Source organism: Bos indicus x Bos taurus, chromosome 6, assembly GCF_003369695.1.
Source record: "Bos indicus x Bos taurus breed Angus x Brahman F1 hybrid chromosome 6, Bos_hybrid_MaternalHap_v2.0, whole genome shotgun sequence".
Classification (NCBI taxonomy): domain Eukaryota; kingdom Metazoa; phylum Chordata; class Mammalia; order Artiodactyla; family Bovidae; genus Bos; species Bos indicus x Bos taurus.
In genome coordinates, this window is record NC_040081.1 from 93147511 (window position 1) to 93166747 (window position 19237).

Sequence of the window (19237 nt, forward strand, 5' to 3'; positions counted from 1 at the left end):
TCTGGGTAGTTTCTTATTCTTGTTCCCCACTCCTTCTCTCTGTTCTCCTCTGCTTCCTCCTCCTCATCCATTCTTTATCAAGTGCTAATATATATATATATATATATTTAATGTTTTTGTTATATTGTGTCAAAATTCACACAATATACATTTTAAAATTCACACTTTAAAGTGAACAATTAAGTGGTATTGAACGCATTCACAGTGTGTGTACAGACTGCTCCTGTTGTTCCAAAGCATTTCATCCCTCCAGGAGGAAACGCCTGCCCATGAAGCAGTTACTCCCCATCCCACTCTTGTTAAAGGCCTGGCAACCACCCAGTCTATGCTATGTCTCTATGGATTTGTGTCTTTTGGATATTTTATATCCATGGAATCATGCAGTATGTGACCTTTTGTGTCTGGCTTCTTTTCACTTAGTATATTTTTAAGATTCATCCACATTGTAGCACTTATTAGCACTTGATTCCTTTTTATGGCTGAATAATATTCCATAATATATGCTATGCATATATATCAACATTTGTTTATTCATCTATTGATGGACTTTTAAAAAACCATTGTGATGGTCATTTGGACTCTGTACTTTTGGGCTATTGTGATTGTTGCTATATATATGTATATATATGTATTTGAGTATTTATTTTCAGTTCATTTGCTATATATCTAAGAGTGGAATTGCTGGGTCATACGATAATTCCATGTGTAACTTTTTAAGGAACCATTAAACTGTTTTCTACAGCAGTTGATCCATTTTATATTCACACTAGCAGTGTAGGAGGGTTCTAGTTTTTTCACTTCCTTGTAGACGCTTGTTATTGTCAGTCCTCCCCAACTGCTAAGAGGGAGATTTTCTTATTCTGGATCAACATCTCTATCAACACACATGTGGTTTGATCCTTTGTGTTTTAAGACAGGCACATTTATACAATATGACTTACCTGAATTCTGCTTTTATCGTCCCTATCCCTCAGCTAGACTAGAGTTGATTAGACTTTGAGACTTGCTTTTTTTCAGGTAAGGCTGTCACAGAGGGAAAAGATTTACTCTGAGATAACAGGAAACCTTAGAATGTTTTCTAGCTTGAGCCCAGATACGTTACTATTATATTGTAATAGTTCCTTCAATAGAATTTGTTTAAGTTTGAGATATATAAGACGTAGTCATCATCAATCTCAGTTAACACTCAGATCTTATGCTTTGAAAGAAGATAGTTTGGTAAGATGAGCAGTTGTCTTCCAACTGTTTTTTGATGACTAATCCTCCATTATTTATGTTTATTTGTGAATTATTCACATGTTCAACTGCCATTAGCTAACATCTCAAATTATATTGCATAGTTAAAACTAGATTTTTCTTTAATGATAGTGGATGCAATTTATTTTAAACAGAATTCTTTAAGAGTTTTAAAATTTAAAGACAAAATGAATTTAGATAATTTTTGTTTTTAACCTTATTGTATATTGATGATTGTTTTATACTAGGAGCAAAGTGTCAGATTTCCCATTTTCTTCTTATTTCCTTGTACTCATTATGCTAGTACTATATTTAATCTGTAGTTTCTTTATAGGAATCCTATTTAGCTACTTGTTTATTTTTTAGGTTATTTAGTTGAAAGTACGTACATTCATAAATTCTTTTAACTAGGTGGATATAAATTGCAGTCTCTTGCAGAGAAAACAGACAAATAAGAGTATAGTTGTTAGTTTATGAACTAACAATTCATATTTTTAAATAAAATATGAATTTAAAATACCATATAAAATCTGGTATTTTATTCTTGAGTCCCAAAGTGCTATCTTGTGTATTCACTTTTGAAGAGTATTGTTTTGAATGAACAAAAGTGATGTCTTTCATCTCTATTGAGTTTAAAAATGAGTATTCATTAACTTTCTATTAGAAAATGACAGTCATGTGTAACTAAACTTTCCATTGAAACTGCAGAAAATTTTTTAAACATGTCACATTCCATACTTAAATCTTAATTTTGGAAATTCTTTAAATATATTAGTTTAAACTTCAAATCATTAACAATAGATGTTTAAAATACATGTTTTCCAGTTTTTAAAATTTTGTTTATTTTTTGCAGAAAGAGCTATCTGGTCACAAAAATATCGTGGGTTATTTGGACTGTGCTGTAAATTCAATTAGTGATAATGTATGGGAAGTGCTTATCTTAATGGAGTATTGTCGAGGTAAGTATTTCTCTGCATTTGTTTTATGCCAAAAGAATTTGTTCATAAAATGGGTTATTAGGTGTCTTGGTCTCTCCCTGGGCAGCTGTTATCTAATTCTGGACACTCATTGCACCTCAGCTTTAATTATTTGCCTAATTAAGAAATGCTGTTGAAAAATAATTTATAATATTATTGCTTTGGTGATATGAGCACATGTAAATGGACAAATAGAAAAATGCCTTTGGGTTTAAAATAGGAAATCTAAGCAATCACATTTCCTGATCCCTGTACATTTCATTTACAGCCTAACCAGGAAGAACATGCTGTGTCCGTATTAGTATTATACTGTGTTATCCTTGAGCGTATTGAGTATAATAAATTTAAAGGATACATTTTGATCTATAATTTTTATAAATTTATGTGGTCTTTTGTAAACATCAGAAGATAGAAAACTACTTTTTATTTGGATTTAATGTGGTATTTTCAAAGAAATATTTACTTCTAGCATATGCTTAAGAATTAAAGTCTTGACTTTTTTTTTTAAACTTTAACATGTGTGAAGGGGTCAATTAGTCACTTTCCTGCAAACTTGCCTTCTTCCCCCCACTCACACCTGGCCCCCCCAGACTGTAACTGGCAGATTGGGTTCTAGGGAGACCTGTTTTATATTTAGATTCTCTTAAGACAGTTATGCAGAGAAGGCAATGAATGGCAACCCACTCCAGTGTTCTTGCCTGGAAAATCCCATGGACTGAGGAGCCTGGTGGGCGGCCGTCTATGGGGTCGCACAGAGTCAGACGCGACTGAAGCGACTTAGCAGCAGCAGTTATGATTGTTAACTATCATACCAGGAATTCTGGTCAGTTCCTGAAGTTTGGAAGAGGAGGAGGATGGTGATAGTAATTGAAAAGATTTAGTCTTATTTTACTCCAGTCTTGTAAGAAGGGAAGGACAGAGGAAAATGAAGTGAATCAGTATTATAATATCTATTGTGATATGTTTGTAACTTACATAAACAATTAGATATTTTTGTGATCGTTCTTCCTTATTTTTATCTTTTCTACTGTAAAGCATTATGATCCCTTGAAGGAGACAATACTGATTTTCCTTACTTTCCTGAATTCTAGCATTTAAGATACTAATTCTTAGCTCGATTAGAGTTGACTAATAGCCCTTGACTATTGATAACTTTTTAAAAATAATTGAACATAATCATAACCCTGAATGAGTTTAATTAAAATTGTCATTCAGAGGACATTTGAAAAGGGGAACCAAATGAGCTTCAGTTTTTAAGGAAGTGAGTATTTGGGGAGGGGGCAATGGTACAGTCTGTGGCAGATGAAATCTAATTATCTTGTAAAAAATAAAGTCGTATCAGCATTTAAATAAGATGGTAGGTTGCACTGTTTGGCATTTTAAATTAAATGGTAATGAGTGCAATCTCAGAGATATGAAGATTGTTGAGGCCAGAAAAATGGTGACTGTTTAAATTTTAATCATGAAATTGGGCAGAGGATAAAAGTTTTGTTTAGGGGATGATATCTGTTTGAAAAATATGTGAAGATCTGGAAGTTACCCACATCTTACTTTAAAAGATGTTCAGTCTTCGGCAATATTTGCTTTTAGGATATGATTTTTAAATTTTTCATTAGAATAATTTTACTTTATGTCTTATTGTTGCTCAGTTGTTTCTGACATTTTGCGATCCCATGGACTGAAGCACACCAGGCTTCCCTGTCCTTCACTGTCTCACAAGAGTTTGCTCAAACTCATGTCTCTTGAGTTGGTGCTATCATCCAACCATCTCATCCTCTGTCGTCCCCTTCTCCTCCCGCCTTCACTCTTTCCCAGCGTCAGGATCTTTTCCAGTGAACGAGTCAGCTCTTTGCATCAGGTGGCCAAAGTACTGGAGTTTCAGCTTCAGCATCAGTCCTTCTTATGAATATTCAGGGTTGATTTCCTTTAGGATTGACTGGTTTGATTCCCTTGCTGTCCAAGGGACTCTCGAGAGTCTTCTCCAGCACCACGGTTCAAAGGCATCAATTCTTCGGGCTCAGCCTTTTTTATTGTCCAGCTCTCACATCTGTACATGACTACTGGAGAAACCACAGCCTTGACTGTTTGACATTTGTGGGCAAAGTAACGTCTCTACTTTTTAATACGTTGTCTGTTTAGAAGACTTCGGTTTTGAATAATTAAATTTCATTTGTTTCTACATTTGAAGTGTAGCTCAGATAGAGCTTTTAGCTTTTTATGGGAACTTAGATTTTGTGATTCAGGGCTTCTAACCCAAAGATCTCTAAAGGGAAAAAATACTCTTTGTTTAAAATTTATTCTACTCATTGAAACATTGAAAGTTTGCAAGAGGCAGAATGAATTCAAGGGTATGATTTGTTTAACTGTGAACTGATAGTTGAATAACGTGAATGTTGTTGTTCATCCGCTAAGTTGTGTCCGACTCTTTGTGACACCATGAACTACGCATGCCTGGTTTCCCTGTCCTTCACCATCTCCTGGAGTTTGCTCACGTTCATGTCCATTGAATCGGTGATGCTGTCTAACCATCTCATTCTCTGCTGCCCTCTTCTCCTCTTGCCCTCAATCTTTCCCAGCATTAGGGTCTTTTCCAATGAGTTGACTCTTCATATCAGGTGGCCAAAGTATTGGAGCTTCAGCATCAATCCTTTGAATGAGTATTCAGGATTGATTTCCTTTAGGATTTACTGGTTTGATTTCCTTGCAGTCCAAGGGACTCTTAAGAGTGTGTGTGTGTGTGTGTGTGTGTGACTTGCTCAGTCATGTCTGACTTGTGACCACATAGACTGTAGCCAACCAGGCTCCTTTGTTCGTGGAGTTCTTCCAGGCAAGAATACTGGAGTCTGTAGCCATTCTCTTCTCCAGGGGATCTTCCTGACTTAGGGATCAAACCCAGGTCTCCTGCATTGCAGGCAGATTTTTTTCCCATCTGAGCCATCAGAGAAGCTTGAATAATATGAATAAACACCAATAAACCACTTCTTTTACTGTTTAATTTTTGCGTAAAATGAACCAAGACATTTGACAAAGTATGGAGAAAATTGCTTCATAGTCAGATGCCTCAGTCTTATATGAGATACTTTGAACAGATTATAACCAAATAGACCTGAGTTTTCTCAAAATTGAGGATTCATGGGCAAAATTAATGTTTTTTCCCTCTGCTTTAAAGTTCTAAGGAAAAACTAGCTATTTCAGAAAACATACGAGAATGCTGTTTAGATAGTAATAATAGAAGGAACAAGTGTGTATGCCCCTTCTTCAGTTCAGTCACTCAGTCGTGCCCGACTCTTTGTGTCCCCATGGACTTCAGCACACCAGGCTTTCTGTCCATCACCAACTCCCAGAGCTTGCTCAGACTCATGTCCATCAACTTGGTGATGCTGCCCAACCATCTCATCCTGTGTCATCCCCTTCTCCTCCTGCCTTCAACTTCCGAGCATTGGGGTCTTTTCCAATGAGTCAGTTCTTTGTACCAGGTGGCCAAAGTATTGGAGTTTCAGCTTCAGCATCAGTCCTTCCAGTGAACGTTCAGAACTGATTTCCTTTGGGATTTGATCTCCTTGCAGTCCAAGGGACTCTCAAGAGTCTTGTCTAACATACAGCTTGAAAGCATCAATTCTTCGGCACTCAGCTTTCTTTATAGTCCAACTCTCACATCTATGTATGACTACTGGAAAAAACATAGCTTTGACTAGAGGGACCTTTGTTGGCAAAGTAATGTTCCTGCTTTTTAATATGCTGTCTAGGTTTGTCATAGCTTTTCTTCCAAGGAGCAAGTGTCTTTTCATTTCATGGCTTCTATCACCATCTGGAATGATTTTGGAGCTCCCCAAAATAAAGTCTGTCACTGTTTCCATTGTTTCCCCATCTATTTACCATGAAGTGATGGGATCGGATGCCATAATCTTAGTTTTTTGAATGTTGAGTTTTAAGCCAACTTTTTTACTTCTCTTTCACTTTCATCAAGAGGCTCTTTAGTTCTCCTTCACTTCCTGCCATAAGGGTGGTGTCATCTGCATATCTGAGGTTACTGATATTTCTCCCGGCAGTCTTGATTGCAGCTTGTGCTTCATCCAGCCCAGCGTTTCTCATGATGTACTCTGCGTATAAGTTACATAAGCAGGGTGACAATATGCAGCCTTGATGTTCTCCTTTCCCGATTTGGAACCTGGTGTTGTTCCATGCACCTTCTTACACATCACAAAATAACAGACATTCATTTATTCAAACTTATTAAAAGAAAGTTTCAAACTTAAACACAAGCTTGCCTTTTTAAATTTCCAAACTTTATTTAGGTTAGAATGTTTTCTGAATGAATCATGTATTTGTATTCTGAGAATATGATAGTAAACTTTCTCTTAGTATAGGAATTGTCACCATTATGATATCAGTTATTGTAGTCCACTCAATACTTATTTAACGACTCTCTCAGGGCTTGTTGGTGTGGCTGTTTGACTTTGGTAAGTTACTCTGCCCTGGTAAGTTATCTCTTAACCTGGTTTAGAACATGACTCTTATACATCTCTTTTTCTCTCTTGAGATTCCTCCATCCCCCAGTCAAGGAGATCGTTTCAAAATCAGATCAGGAAGTTTTCTTGATTCTCAAGATAAAATCTAAAATTTCTCTCTCTCATCAGTATCATCTTATTTTACTCTCTTCTTGATGCTTTCTAGACCATACTCACATTGGTTCTCTTTTAGTTATTCAAAATCATCAAACTCTTTCCCAAACTAGAGGCCTTTTTACATGTCACTTGCTGTCACTAGGGTGTTCTCCTAAATCTCTGCCAGGTTAATTTGTAATTAACCTTCAGTTTAAACATAAATAATCACTTCCTTAGATAGGCCTTCTCTGCCAGTCTCTTCTTCCTATCTTTTACCAATTTAAATTTGGGTTTTTCTTATACTATCCTTGTTGTATGTAACTTTGATAAATACTTATGTGTGTGATTATTTAGTAATTTATCTCTGCCTTCAGTTACAAATTTTGTGATAGTAGAGACTATTTTCGTTCACTATGTTTACCCCCAAAATTAGCATAGTTGAATAACTGTTGCTTCAAATTTATGATGCCGTCAGTTACAAGGTACATCTTGATTTTGGAATTGTTAAAATGTTAAAATATGGCCAATGGTATTAGCAGAACATCAGTTATTTGAAATGAGAACATCAGATGTTCTCATTTCAAAGATGAAAAAAGTGAAAAAAAAAAGTATGTCATTGAATCAACAGAATATGGTGTATAATAAGCATCCTTACAGGAAAATTATTAAAAAGCCAGTTTCCCATTACCTGAGACCATAAAGTCATTTCTTAATTTCTTTGTCTGTGGTAGTCTTCGTTTATTAAAAATGTCATCAAAATTACTTTTTTTGGTTAGCTGGGCAGGTAGTGAATCAGATGAATAAGAAGCTGCAGACTGGCTTTACAGAAGCAGAAGTGTTACAGATATTCTGTGATACCTGTGAAGCTGTTGCAAGGTTGCATCAGTGTAAGACTCCGATAATTCACCGGGATCTCAAGGTATGAACTTCAGACTCCTTATGGATTACTGCCTTTTAAACTTTAGAGTTAAAATGTCCTTGGACTGTCTTCATCTAAAGCAGTTCTTGTACCAGGACTGACATCGGTCTCTCCATTCTCTGCTGCGTTTCCTGAGGCCATGTAGAGACTGACTCTAGAATTGAAACTGTGCTTTCCATGACCCTGACAGTTTCTCGCATGGTTGTAGAGATGGATTTTGTACTGCCTACTCTGCTTCTGTTGTACTGAGCAGGCTTCTTTAAAAGGTTTCATATGAACAAGAATATGAACGTCACTGACGCAGGTTGGATGTCTCTCCACACTGTCCTTCCAACACTCCTCCTGTTTCCTATAATTCATTTTAAGCATCAAGGAATTTTCCAGAGATATTGGAGCTCACTGTAAATGGGTCTCTTTACTGATTTATTTATAATTCACTACAGTTTTAGATAATTTCTTATAATTTGGTGGTGATTGTCACTTTAAGGTTACTTTGTCTTTCATATTCATGGAATCTGACCTTTCGTATATGGTACCCACCTGTTACACTGGAAAAAGTGCCCAAAGGGGGTTGAATATTCCTGGAATTATATTGCTTGAGCTATCACTACATTCTTTAGAAACATAGGTGTCTTCTTTGATACTTGCAAACACTAGGATTACAAAAATTCCTCTTCCTGAAATGTTCTATGCCCAGATATCCCAAGGTAAACCTTTCCCCCACTTCAAGTTCACTCAGATTCACTTTCTCAGAGTCCTGTGCTAGTACCACCGTATTTATAATTACAACATAATCTTTCCATTTTCTACTTGTTCTACTGTTTATTATTATTTGTCAGTTTCTCAGATACTATGTAATTTGCTTATGTGTTAAGACTATTGTTTTATTTTCTGTCCTCATCCATTGGAAGGTAAGCTCTCTGTGAGCAGGGATTTCTCTCTTTTGTTATGATGTATCCAAGCATTTAGTACAGTGTCTGGCACATAACAGAGTCTCAGTAAATATTTACTGAATGAATGAATCCCAGTTCTGACTTATTCTTGGGCTTCCCAGGTGCCACTAGTGGTAAAGAACCTGCCTGCCAGTGCAGGAGACATAAGAGAGGTGGGTTTGATCCCTGGGTTGGGAAGATCCCCTGGAGGAAGGCATGGCAACCCACTCCAGTATTCTTGCCTGGAGAATCCCCATGGACAGAGGAGCCTGGCAGGCTATAGTCCATAGGGTTGCAAAAAGTGAGACACGACTGAAGCAGTTGAGCACTTAGCACATACAGCTTTGAAAAGTGATAATAAAATGCTCTTAAGATACAAGAAAATAGAAGATGTTACTCATAATATAGGTTGTTAACCATGAAAGCATCTTTTAGGGAAACTTATGCTAAAGAATACAAACTTAAGGTAAGATCACAGTGTTTGACTCCTCATCTGTCACTTAATTTGGATAATCAGTGTAGCATCTTTCATTTCAGTTCTTCTGGATATGTAGCTCTTTTATATTTTCCCTAATAATTTGGTCAGATGTTTTTGTGCTATTTTAGCTCATTAACTTTTTTAATGTAAAGTTGATGTTTTCAGCCAGGTCTTCCTTGGCTTTAAAACAAAGTCATTGAATTGCATACTTTTATATAGACCATATTGAATAGAGTTAGTTCTTTTTACATGTGGAAATTTATTCATACCTGCTTAAGTAGCTTTTTTTAAGTAGATTTCTTGTATAAATCTTTATTTTTTACAAGTATGTTTAAAAGTAAACTAAAATGAAATATAGAATAAAAATTATAAAGAAACTAATGTATTTTGGTAGTGTGGAGAGAAATTTAGTTACTCATTCAAGGCTATATCATAAAAATACTGTAAAAAAGTTAATAATAGTGTCATTTATTGAATGCTTACCTTGTATCAGTTGTATTCTAAGCTTTTTACATGTTTTAATACATTCAGCTTTTACAGTTTTTACAACAATGTCATGTAGCAGATGTTATTTCCCCCAGTTTATAGGTAAGGAGACTGAAGCACAGAGTGGTTAAGCAAATTGTCCAGGGTACATGCGGTAATAAGTAGCACAGTTGGGCTGTGAACCCACACTCTCCTGTTTTAGAAACTGTGCACATAACTTTTAAATTATTACGACTGCGATCTCTTAAGTTAAGACACAAAGTTAGATCTGTGTTTTTCAGTGTAATGTTTTAGATAAAAATGGAGTTAGGAGTTAATCAGAGGTAGAATTGGAATGGTTTATGTTTTTTCTGTAGAAAAACTGAAGTGTCAGAAAAGAAGGAAATTGGAGGTAGGGTATAGGCTCATTCCCACTAGCTGTTCTCTCTTATCGAAGCAGTTATAGAGAGGACTTACAGTTACTGAGGGCTTCCCAGACGGCTCAGTGGTAAGGAATCCAGCTGCTAATGCAGGAAACGCAGATTTGATTCCTGAGTTGGAAAGATCCCCAGGAGAAGGAAATGGCAACCACTCCAGTAGTCTTGCCTGGGAAATCCCATGAACAGTGGAGCCTGGCAGGCTACAGTCCATAGAGTCACAAATCGTCGGACACAACTTAGTCACTCAACGTGTTACAACAAAAAGGGTTACTTGACTCTTGGCAAAAGTTATCCTGGGTTGGAAGAAGCACTCCTCTGTTCTTAGTGAGAGAAGCAGTAGATAAAGTAACATGTATTTTTGTTCTGAATCATTTGTCCTTTCTCACAGTTTGAGGTACCTTCTCTCTCTATATACTTGTGTATGTGTATGTGTAGGGGTGTGTGTGTATGTATATAAAACAAGTCCTTTGGTGTTTATTGTGTCAAATCATTGTTGTAAAAAGACAATTTCACTTAGAAAATACTACTAATTATTGATTTTCTTTTCTGAAGGTAGAAAATATTTTGTTGAATGATGGTGGAAACTATGTACTTTGTGACTTTGGCAGTGCCACAAATAAATTTCTTAATCCTCAAAAAGATGGAGTTAATACAGTAGAAGAAGAAATTAAAAAGTAAGTGTTAATTTTGTTTTGTCTCATGAGGATTTTAGGTAACTTGAGTCTGTGACCAGCTTTGCTAGCTTAAACTTTAGGTATTCCATTAATAGATCTCTTTAAGATATTTCTGTGTGATATAATTGATTAGTTTACATCTCATCTAGTTCAATAGGAAATACATTTTACCATGGAAGCAAACTTTCATCTACATTGTAAACAAATTAGTCAAATTTAACAAATTTGTTAAATAAGCTGTAGTAATTAGTGGACTCATTAAAGGGAGTTTGAAGTTATTATTGAGTTCAATTAAACATCTTTGTGTTTATTGATACTGAGTGAGGATTTGTGCTTGTTAGGAAAAATATTTAAACTTTGACCTTGTATTTACTATTAAGAAGTCGATATTATTGCATTGAAAACTGTGTGGAAAACTTGGTACTTTCTAATGCTGTTTTGGAGAACTCTTTGGTAGAAATATAAATCATATCTGCCTTATGTTTTCTTAACCTTGTATTTTCCATGGTTGCTAGAGTATTGTAAGGACTTTTCCCTGGCTTTTCTGTTTTCTAGTTTTAGAAAATAGTACTGTTTGTAAATCTTTGATCATCTTAATAAAATGAAGCAGAATGCAGAAAGATCTGTAAGAATAAGATTTTCTAAGTAGCTCCCTTTTTCTAAGTTACTTTTCTTCACTTCCTCACAGATTCTCGCTTGTTTAAGGCTACCTATGAGCTTTTGTTTGAACTACGACATGTATTTTGAAATAGGCTCAAATAGAGCAGTGTTCTTGCCTGGAGAATCCCAGGGACAGGGGAGCCTGGTGGGCTTCCGTCTGTGGGGTCGCACAGAGTCAGACACGACTGAAGCGACTTAGCAGCAGCAGCAGCAGCAGAGCTGGTCTTACTCTGGTCCATTTGTATAAAACTATGGTTTTCTAGACTTGTGTATTTCTACTCAGGAACAGCCTCTGATGGTTATGTTAAGATTTCATAAAAACAAATTCCTTAGTAAACATATAAACATCCTGAAGAACACCAGAACAATGAAGTATTGAATTGGCTTCTTGTGGGTATATGTATATACATATAATTTTAAAAGTTACTGGGTTGTGATATATAATGACTGTTACAGAATTCTGCTCAAGCATCTTTGGCTTGCTGAAAGTTTAATTTTTTGCTGTTCAGATCTGAAGTATAGCTTAAGTTTAGCAGAATTGTACACTAGTGATGAACGTAATAAGCTCATGGGTTCTTGTACTTAGTGGCTCACAGGAATTAATGGTCTAATTGTTTATTCAGTTAACAGGGTGTACAACATATTAGACACTGTTGTTGATGCTACAGTATAGCAGTGAACAAAAAAAAAGGCCTGTCCTTATGTAGTTTATATTCTGGTTTCTTAGATCACTCCTCTGTAGTAGTATCATTCAGAATGTATCACAGTTAGGGTGATTTGAAAAAAAATAAGATGGTAGAATATTGAGTTTTAAGATACTTCATGTAAAATAAAACATAAAAGCACTTAAAGTGAATCTTAAATTATGCCATAATACAGGAATTCCTTGATATTCTAATAATTTCTCCCATGAAATTGAGCAATACTTTGTCCTGTTCATAGTGGATTTGGAGTTTTTATACTTGTAAATATTTATTCACCGTATCTTTTAATTCCAGACTACTTATGCTAACAGTTTTGGAAGTGTACTTAATGTAATTAATAATTAATTATGACAATTAGATTACTTTTAAAAGAATAATTATAAAAACAAACCTCGAGGACATTTACTACCATGTGTAAGGAATTATGTTAGGATTCATAAAAGCAAACTGCTTAATAAACATATAAATTAATTTTTTGAGAGGGTAGAAGTTTTACTTTTAAATTAGTTGACTAAAATATTTTGATAAGGATATTTTTATAGTTAAATTGTATTATTTCATTTAAGAAATTCAAGGAAAACCATGTTTCCAGTACATTGTCTTTATTTAATTTTTTCTATTAAAAATTGTGTTTATTATTAAAGATGCAATTGCACTTGTTGAATAAAAACGTGTATAATGCTTTGTATTGTTTAATCCTTGATGGGCTTTTAATGAGCTTTTAAAATAGTATTATTTCTCTATAATGTTATTGAACCTAAAAGTTTTTGTAGTATTTTATGTAGAAACAATGTAGTATGTCTTTTTTTTTATATCTCCACTCCATTTTACTTATTTACTGCCAGGTATACAACTCTGTCATACAGAGCCCCTGAAATGATCAACCTTTATGGAGGGAAGCCTATCACCACCAAGGCTGATATCTGGGTAAGGCCAAGAAAGGCTGACATTTTCACTAACCAAATTAACAAAATCTGAGTTCAGTTGATTATCTTCCCCCTGTCCTCCACAAGGTTATTTCCTAATAAGTAGAAGAGAGTGGTGGACAGTAAAGCTTACTAATAGCAGAAGAAAAATATTAGCATATACCTTCTTGATCCGGAGATGGAAAACTTAGGTATAAAAAAGCAAGTAAACAGTTTCCACATAATGCAACTTTTTACCACAGTATTTTTTAGAATTTAAATTATATATGATTGTTAAAATTTTTTTGATTTGAGTGCAGTTTTGGAAAAGCTGGCCATAACTCTTAACTGGTTATGCTTATAATTTTCTCAAGTATTTTAGGATCTTTTTAGTGGAAACTAACATGAGTAAAATTTTTTAAAAAATATAAACATACCGTTGACTAACCTCTGTATATTGAGGTTCTTTAGCATCTATATCTAGATTAAATTATTGAGGTATAACATGTTTCTATGGCTTCCCTGGTGGCTCAGATGGTAAAGAATCTGCCTGCAGTGCAGAAGACCCAGGTTCAATCCCTGGGTCAGGAAGATCCCCTGGAGAAGGAAATGGCAACCCACTCCAGTATTCTTGCTTGGAGAATTCCATGGATGGAGAAGCCTGGGGGTCTACAGTCCAGGGGGTCTCAAAGAATTGGACACGACTGAGTAACTAACAAACACATGTTTCTATAGAGTTGAACTTTATGTTAGAATGTCAATACCTCTTTTGAGGTTATTTCATAAGTAAAATGTGTTTTGTCTGTATTTAATAAACTGGCAGGAAACTATTTTAAATGTGAATTCATTTAAATTTAACAAGCATTCAGCCATATCTGCCACCAGTGGCCATATTAGGAATTGAGGAAAAACATTCAGAAGTATTTCTAGAGTTTACAAGAAAAGTCATTTGGTTTCATTTTAAAGCATAATATTTAGAAAGCAGTCAAGCGTAACGGGTGAAACCAGAGTATCTTCTTGGTGCTCCTCTCCTGGCCAGAATTTTTATAGAGATTGGGAAATATTCTTGCAAGGTAATAAAAAAAGAGTATCTACAATATTTTTCCCTCTGTCTACTAATACATACTTTTTCATCAGTGGTTCTTAAATCTTGTGGTAGTTGAATTTTTAACCATATATGTAATTTAATGAAACCACAGATAGGTTTGATTTAGTTAATTTGCTCCTGCTTACAGATCCCCAGCTTGTATGACTCAAATTCAGTTGGTTCTTCTCAGCATTGACATTTGATTCATTAAATGGCTATAGTAAATGGCTTGTAGTATAATATAGAAAACAAATTCAGTTGAATCTTAATTTATAAAATGAAGGTATTAATGAGAGGAGGTGATTGTGGAAGTCTTTTCCTGGCCTAATTTTGTGACTAGTGTTGAAACCCACATTACCTAAAAGTATTTCAACAGTGGAGGAAACAAGACTCATACCTTAACTACTGTTTTGAAATCATCAAGGGTTGGTTTTTAAAAAGTCTTTTAAGAACATGTTTGTTACCCAGTGTCTTAACAAAAAGGAGGGAGTCTTTTTTTGTTTTTCCCCAGGCTTAGAATTTGTGCCAGGATGGCTAAATTGTCAGTGATAGGTGGCTCAGTGGTAAAGAGTACATCTGCTAATGCAGGAGACATGAGTTTGATCCCTGGGTCAGGGAAGCTCCCCTGGAGAAGGAAATGGCAACCCACTCCAGTATTCTTGCCTGGGAAGTCCCATAGACAGAGGAGCCTGGAGGGCTGCAATCCATGGGGTCACAAAAGAGTCGGACATAATTTAGCAACTAAACAGCAATAAGTTTAAAATGTATTCCATTTACAGGTTAGTTATATGGAGTAGCATTTCTGTAATGGGTAACTGGATATAGCTGTGGGATGACAAATAGATACTCAAAGATAAAAAAGAAGCCAGAAAAATTATCAGAAAACAGAATGTATATTTATATGCTTGACAGAGATAGAGTTTTAATTTCCATGATACCATTTTTATGCTTGTCATAGCTCAGATGAAATGCCTACAACATTTTAGGTGTGAATTTGAGACTATTCAGAAAAAAAAAATCAGTTCATAGCAGTTAAGAGCTATATTTTGATCTTATTTCAGAATAGTATTTAGAGAGTTACGATATTGAGGTTAAAGTATTCATTTAGCATGTGTATTTTGGAGAAATTTATTTTTTACTTTGAAATTTCTACTGTAGGTTATTTTTATCCTGAGAACTAGGATGCTGATTTTATTGACCAATAGGAAATTCAGTGAGAGATGCTTCATGTTACCATTTAATGGGGAAAATGGAAGATGGTGATACTCAACCCTCAAAATGAGGTCATTCATTCCCTCCTGTTTCCTGAACAGTTCTCATTGTATCAAATGGAAAAAGAGGGAAATGCCTTTGGTGTGAAAAAAATTAGGACACCTCCTTGTGTTCATACTCTGTGAAGTGGAGTGTTTTAGATGAATGTTTTTGAAGTACACTGGCATTGCTATCTAAAATTGTTACCTGGGAACTCCCACAACATATACTCTTAACAAAAGACACATTACTGAAGGTTTGATTGACAAGATAAAACTGGCTAAAAGGCAGATCTCCTTTGCCTCACTGTCATCTGGGCAGAAGAAAGGTGTAATTTAATGCAGATATTACACCATTAATAGTCATTTTTTTAGTGCTGTTAAGGAAGCCTTATGCTCAATTTGCAGTATAGAAGCTGAGAATATCTTCCTTAGAGAAAAATGCATCATAAATTTTTTAAAGCCACATTGAACTCATTACTTCCATTCAGAATCTTTGTAGTTTTGTTAGTCACATAGTAAATAATCTAGTAATGTTTTTGAGCTAATATATTGAAATTTCTAGAGTCTTTAAACTTTTTTCATTAAAGGACTATTGTAATATTGAAAATAATGTTTTATAAATTAATACTGTTGAACTCAGAAAGGTAATTCTGTATTTTGTCATCTTTGTAGCAGTTATAACTAGTGTATTTGTTAACTGGCTTGCCAGGTTGCTGTGTGAAGAAAAAGCCAACAAAGGAAAGCTGATGTGCTAGTGTTTAGATAGGCTAGATTTCAGTTATGGCTAATGTAACTGTATAGTAACTACTGGATAATTTTATATAATCAATTAAGAGTTAGAATTGTCCCTTACACTCATAACGCTTTGTAGGCGACACTTCTTGTGACAGCATAATGATCTCTTGAGAGAAAATCACATTTTATTACCACATCTCAGATTTGAGCTGTTGGCAGTTTAGCTAAAAATTTCCTGTGCTACTTTTCCAGACACAATTTGTGTCCTTAGGGTGTTTTATATTCGTTGTCAGAAAGTAGATTTATTGGCACTGTGATGACTATGAATCTGTACAAGCAAAGCAGACAGAGCCCTTTCTTTCTGAATTTTATATAGATTACTCAGGTACAAATATGACTAGTATAATGTCAAATGGAAATTGTAGGATTATGTTTAGAAGTTGAGAACTAATTTTTATAGTGTAAAATAATGACATGTGCACAGTGAATAATCATTGTTGATGGGTGTCTGATAAATTTAACTGTGCTGGCTAACTCCTGTTTGAAACCTGGAATTTTAAAATGTGTTTTATAGTGAATTTTTAAAATATTCTACTACAAGGAGCTTTGTGCTTGGTTTGTTGGTTGTTACATGTTAGCTGTGTACTAAATATATATTTTCTTTGTGAAAGAAATAAAAATGTAATTTTTCTCCCAAAGGGAAGCAGTCACTTCTAATTTTAGTTCTGTCATTCATGATCTAGTGTTCTATGAGAGCATGAATTCAGCCATCTAGCCATACGCATTAATTTAAATTGTAATTTGTGAAAAGATTGAGCCAATATAGGAACATTAAGCTTTTGTTTTTTTAATAAGATATTTAGTTTTTCATTTGTGGCTTTTTTTTGTTTGTTTGCTCTTGTGATTAAGTTGATACTTGAGTTCTGATGATATTCCTGCTTTGTTTTCCAGGCCCTGGGATGTTTACTGTATAAACTTTGTTTCTTCACTCTTCCTTTTGGTGAGAGCCAGGTTGCCATCTGTGACGGCAGCTTTACCATCCCAGACAACTCTCGTTACTCCCATAACATACATTGCTTAATAAGTAAGTACTTGGACAATTTATGAAAAGAATTGTAAGGTACTATATTGTAGGGCCTGATATTTCCGTTCCTTTACCTAAAACTAGTCTTTTAATTTCATGTTATTATAATTTTGTAAAACTACTATAGTGAAGAAATACATTGAAGAGGATGTTCAGGGACTTCCCTGGTGGTCCAGTGGTTGAGACTCTGCCTCCAATGCAGAGGGTGCTGGTTTGACCTCTGGTTGGGGAGCTAGGATTCCACATATCTCAGGGCCATGAAACCAAAACATAAAAACATAAAACAGAAGCAATATTGTAACAGATTCAATAAAGACTTTAAAATTTATCTACATCAAAAAAAACTTCAAGAAAAGATGCTTATAAGATTTTTATAGGAATGAAAGTAGCCTAATTACTGATTAGTATATGGATGTTTTTAAGCTCTAGATAAGCTTTTATAGAACATAGAGATTATGTAATTAAGGAAACTGGAATTTGTGGAAAAACTTAACAGCATAACGTTTCATTATTCAGTCTTTGTACTTTTGAAGTCAAAATAACCTGATCTGTTTCTTCTTTAGATCAAACTATTTCCAATTTAAAATTGTAGTTTATTTGCCACTTTTTTTTTTTTTACTGTTTATTCCTTGTTGATTATAAAACAAGAAAGCAACCTAAAGTGTAATAATCAGAAGGCATAATCTTGTGGACCTTTCATTCCAAAAGAATGCCTCAGTTTTTCTTATAGTCTCTTTTAAGAGTTTTTTCTTCCTTTTTGACAGATACTGTAACTTAATTTCTTGACTATGCACATTGTATAATTTCTGCAAAAGATAATTTGTTATACATTTGGTGATTGACTAACTTTTGTAATTTATGAGGCTCATTTAACTCAAAAAGAAAAAAAAAACAAAAACAGAGCAAACACTCCAAAAGAAAAGCAATCAAAATGGAGCATAAAAGGATATATGTTGCTTCACTTGGCAAACTTATTTAAAGCATAATCTTCTTTGTTTCTTTAAAGAAATCCACATTTCTTTAATGTGGATTTGCTCATACATGTTGGAAATTAGAGGATTATGTCAACTGAACACAAAAATTACACTGCGTCAACTGAACACAAAAATTACACTGCTTCACATAGAGTGTTTTTCCTAGGTGAGGGGAACCAGAGTAATGGCGTAGGGGAGGTGGTGTTATAACTTACAGGGAAAAGGAAATAACCCTAAGCTTGGCTGCTTCACTGCCAGCCTGAACTTTCAGCTCTAATTGGAGAATATTAAACATGAGCGCTTGCACCTGGGGTTTCCTTCACAGAGAGGTCTACCTCTCAGCTTTTGTGTGACTCTCTGCTAATGGATGGCCTCCTGAAGAGCATCCTTGCTGGCTCAGAACTGCACTTTTATCTTGATTGGTGGAGAACCTCCTAGTCTTGTTTTGATATGTTTTTCTGTCCTTCTGACAGCTTTCAGCCAAATAAGCTACCTGCCTGGGCAGTCCAAGTTACCTTTTCAGATACCAATTGATGTTTTTGTCAGTGTTCTGGTGATTGAGCTGTATAGGTTTTCAGTGGTTTGTCCCAGCTCTCTTTTCCCCATTAGCCTTGTTATTTTTAGCTTGCCATTTTGCAGAATGTTTTTTTAAAGAACAAGTATACCTTTTGAGTATATATGAATAAACATCAGACCCATCAGCTGCTTTGTCTTAACCAGTTGCTTTCTTCCTTCATTGCAAAATTTAGGGCATTAGAAGCATGAAAGAACTCTGATTAATTGGAATGCTCAAAAAATAGATTGAGAAATTTCCTTTGGCTGTTGAGTGTTCTAGCCAGTTGAAATTTAACCTTTCTTTGAAGCCCTTGTTATAAATCACCTTATCAGTGGCATGGTTTTGTTGTTAAGTATAATGTTTTTATCACAATTGGACTGAGGATTTTATTGAGAATCTTGCAGTGTCTGCTGATTGCCAAAGGTGGGAGATGGGCAAAAGAGATGAAGGTGGTCAAAAGGTATAAACTTAGAGTTATAAAGTAAGTCCTGAGGATGTAATATACAGCATGTGACTATAGTTAAAAATACTGTACTGTGTACTGTATATTTCAA

At 34.9% G+C, this 19237-nt stretch overlaps 1 protein-coding gene across 3 annotated transcripts in view; it reads left to right on the forward strand.

The window, feature by feature from the left end:
- BMP2K (BMP2 inducible kinase) overlaps nucleotides 1-19237 on the forward strand; it is a 123321-nt gene that overhangs the window by 55844 nt on the left and 48240 nt on the right. For all 3 annotated transcript variants that reach the window (XM_027544851.1, XM_027544849.1, XM_027544850.1), the window contains 5 exons: nucleotides 2090-2195; nucleotides 7594-7736; nucleotides 10604-10725; nucleotides 12935-13016; nucleotides 17021-17153. In XM_027544851.1, coding sequence (XP_027400652.1) covers nucleotides 2090-2195; nucleotides 7594-7736; nucleotides 10604-10725; nucleotides 12935-13016; nucleotides 17021-17153 — 586 coding nt within the window. The remainder of the gene's footprint in view (nucleotides 1-2089; nucleotides 2196-7593; nucleotides 7737-10603; nucleotides 10726-12934; nucleotides 13017-17020; nucleotides 17154-19237) is intronic.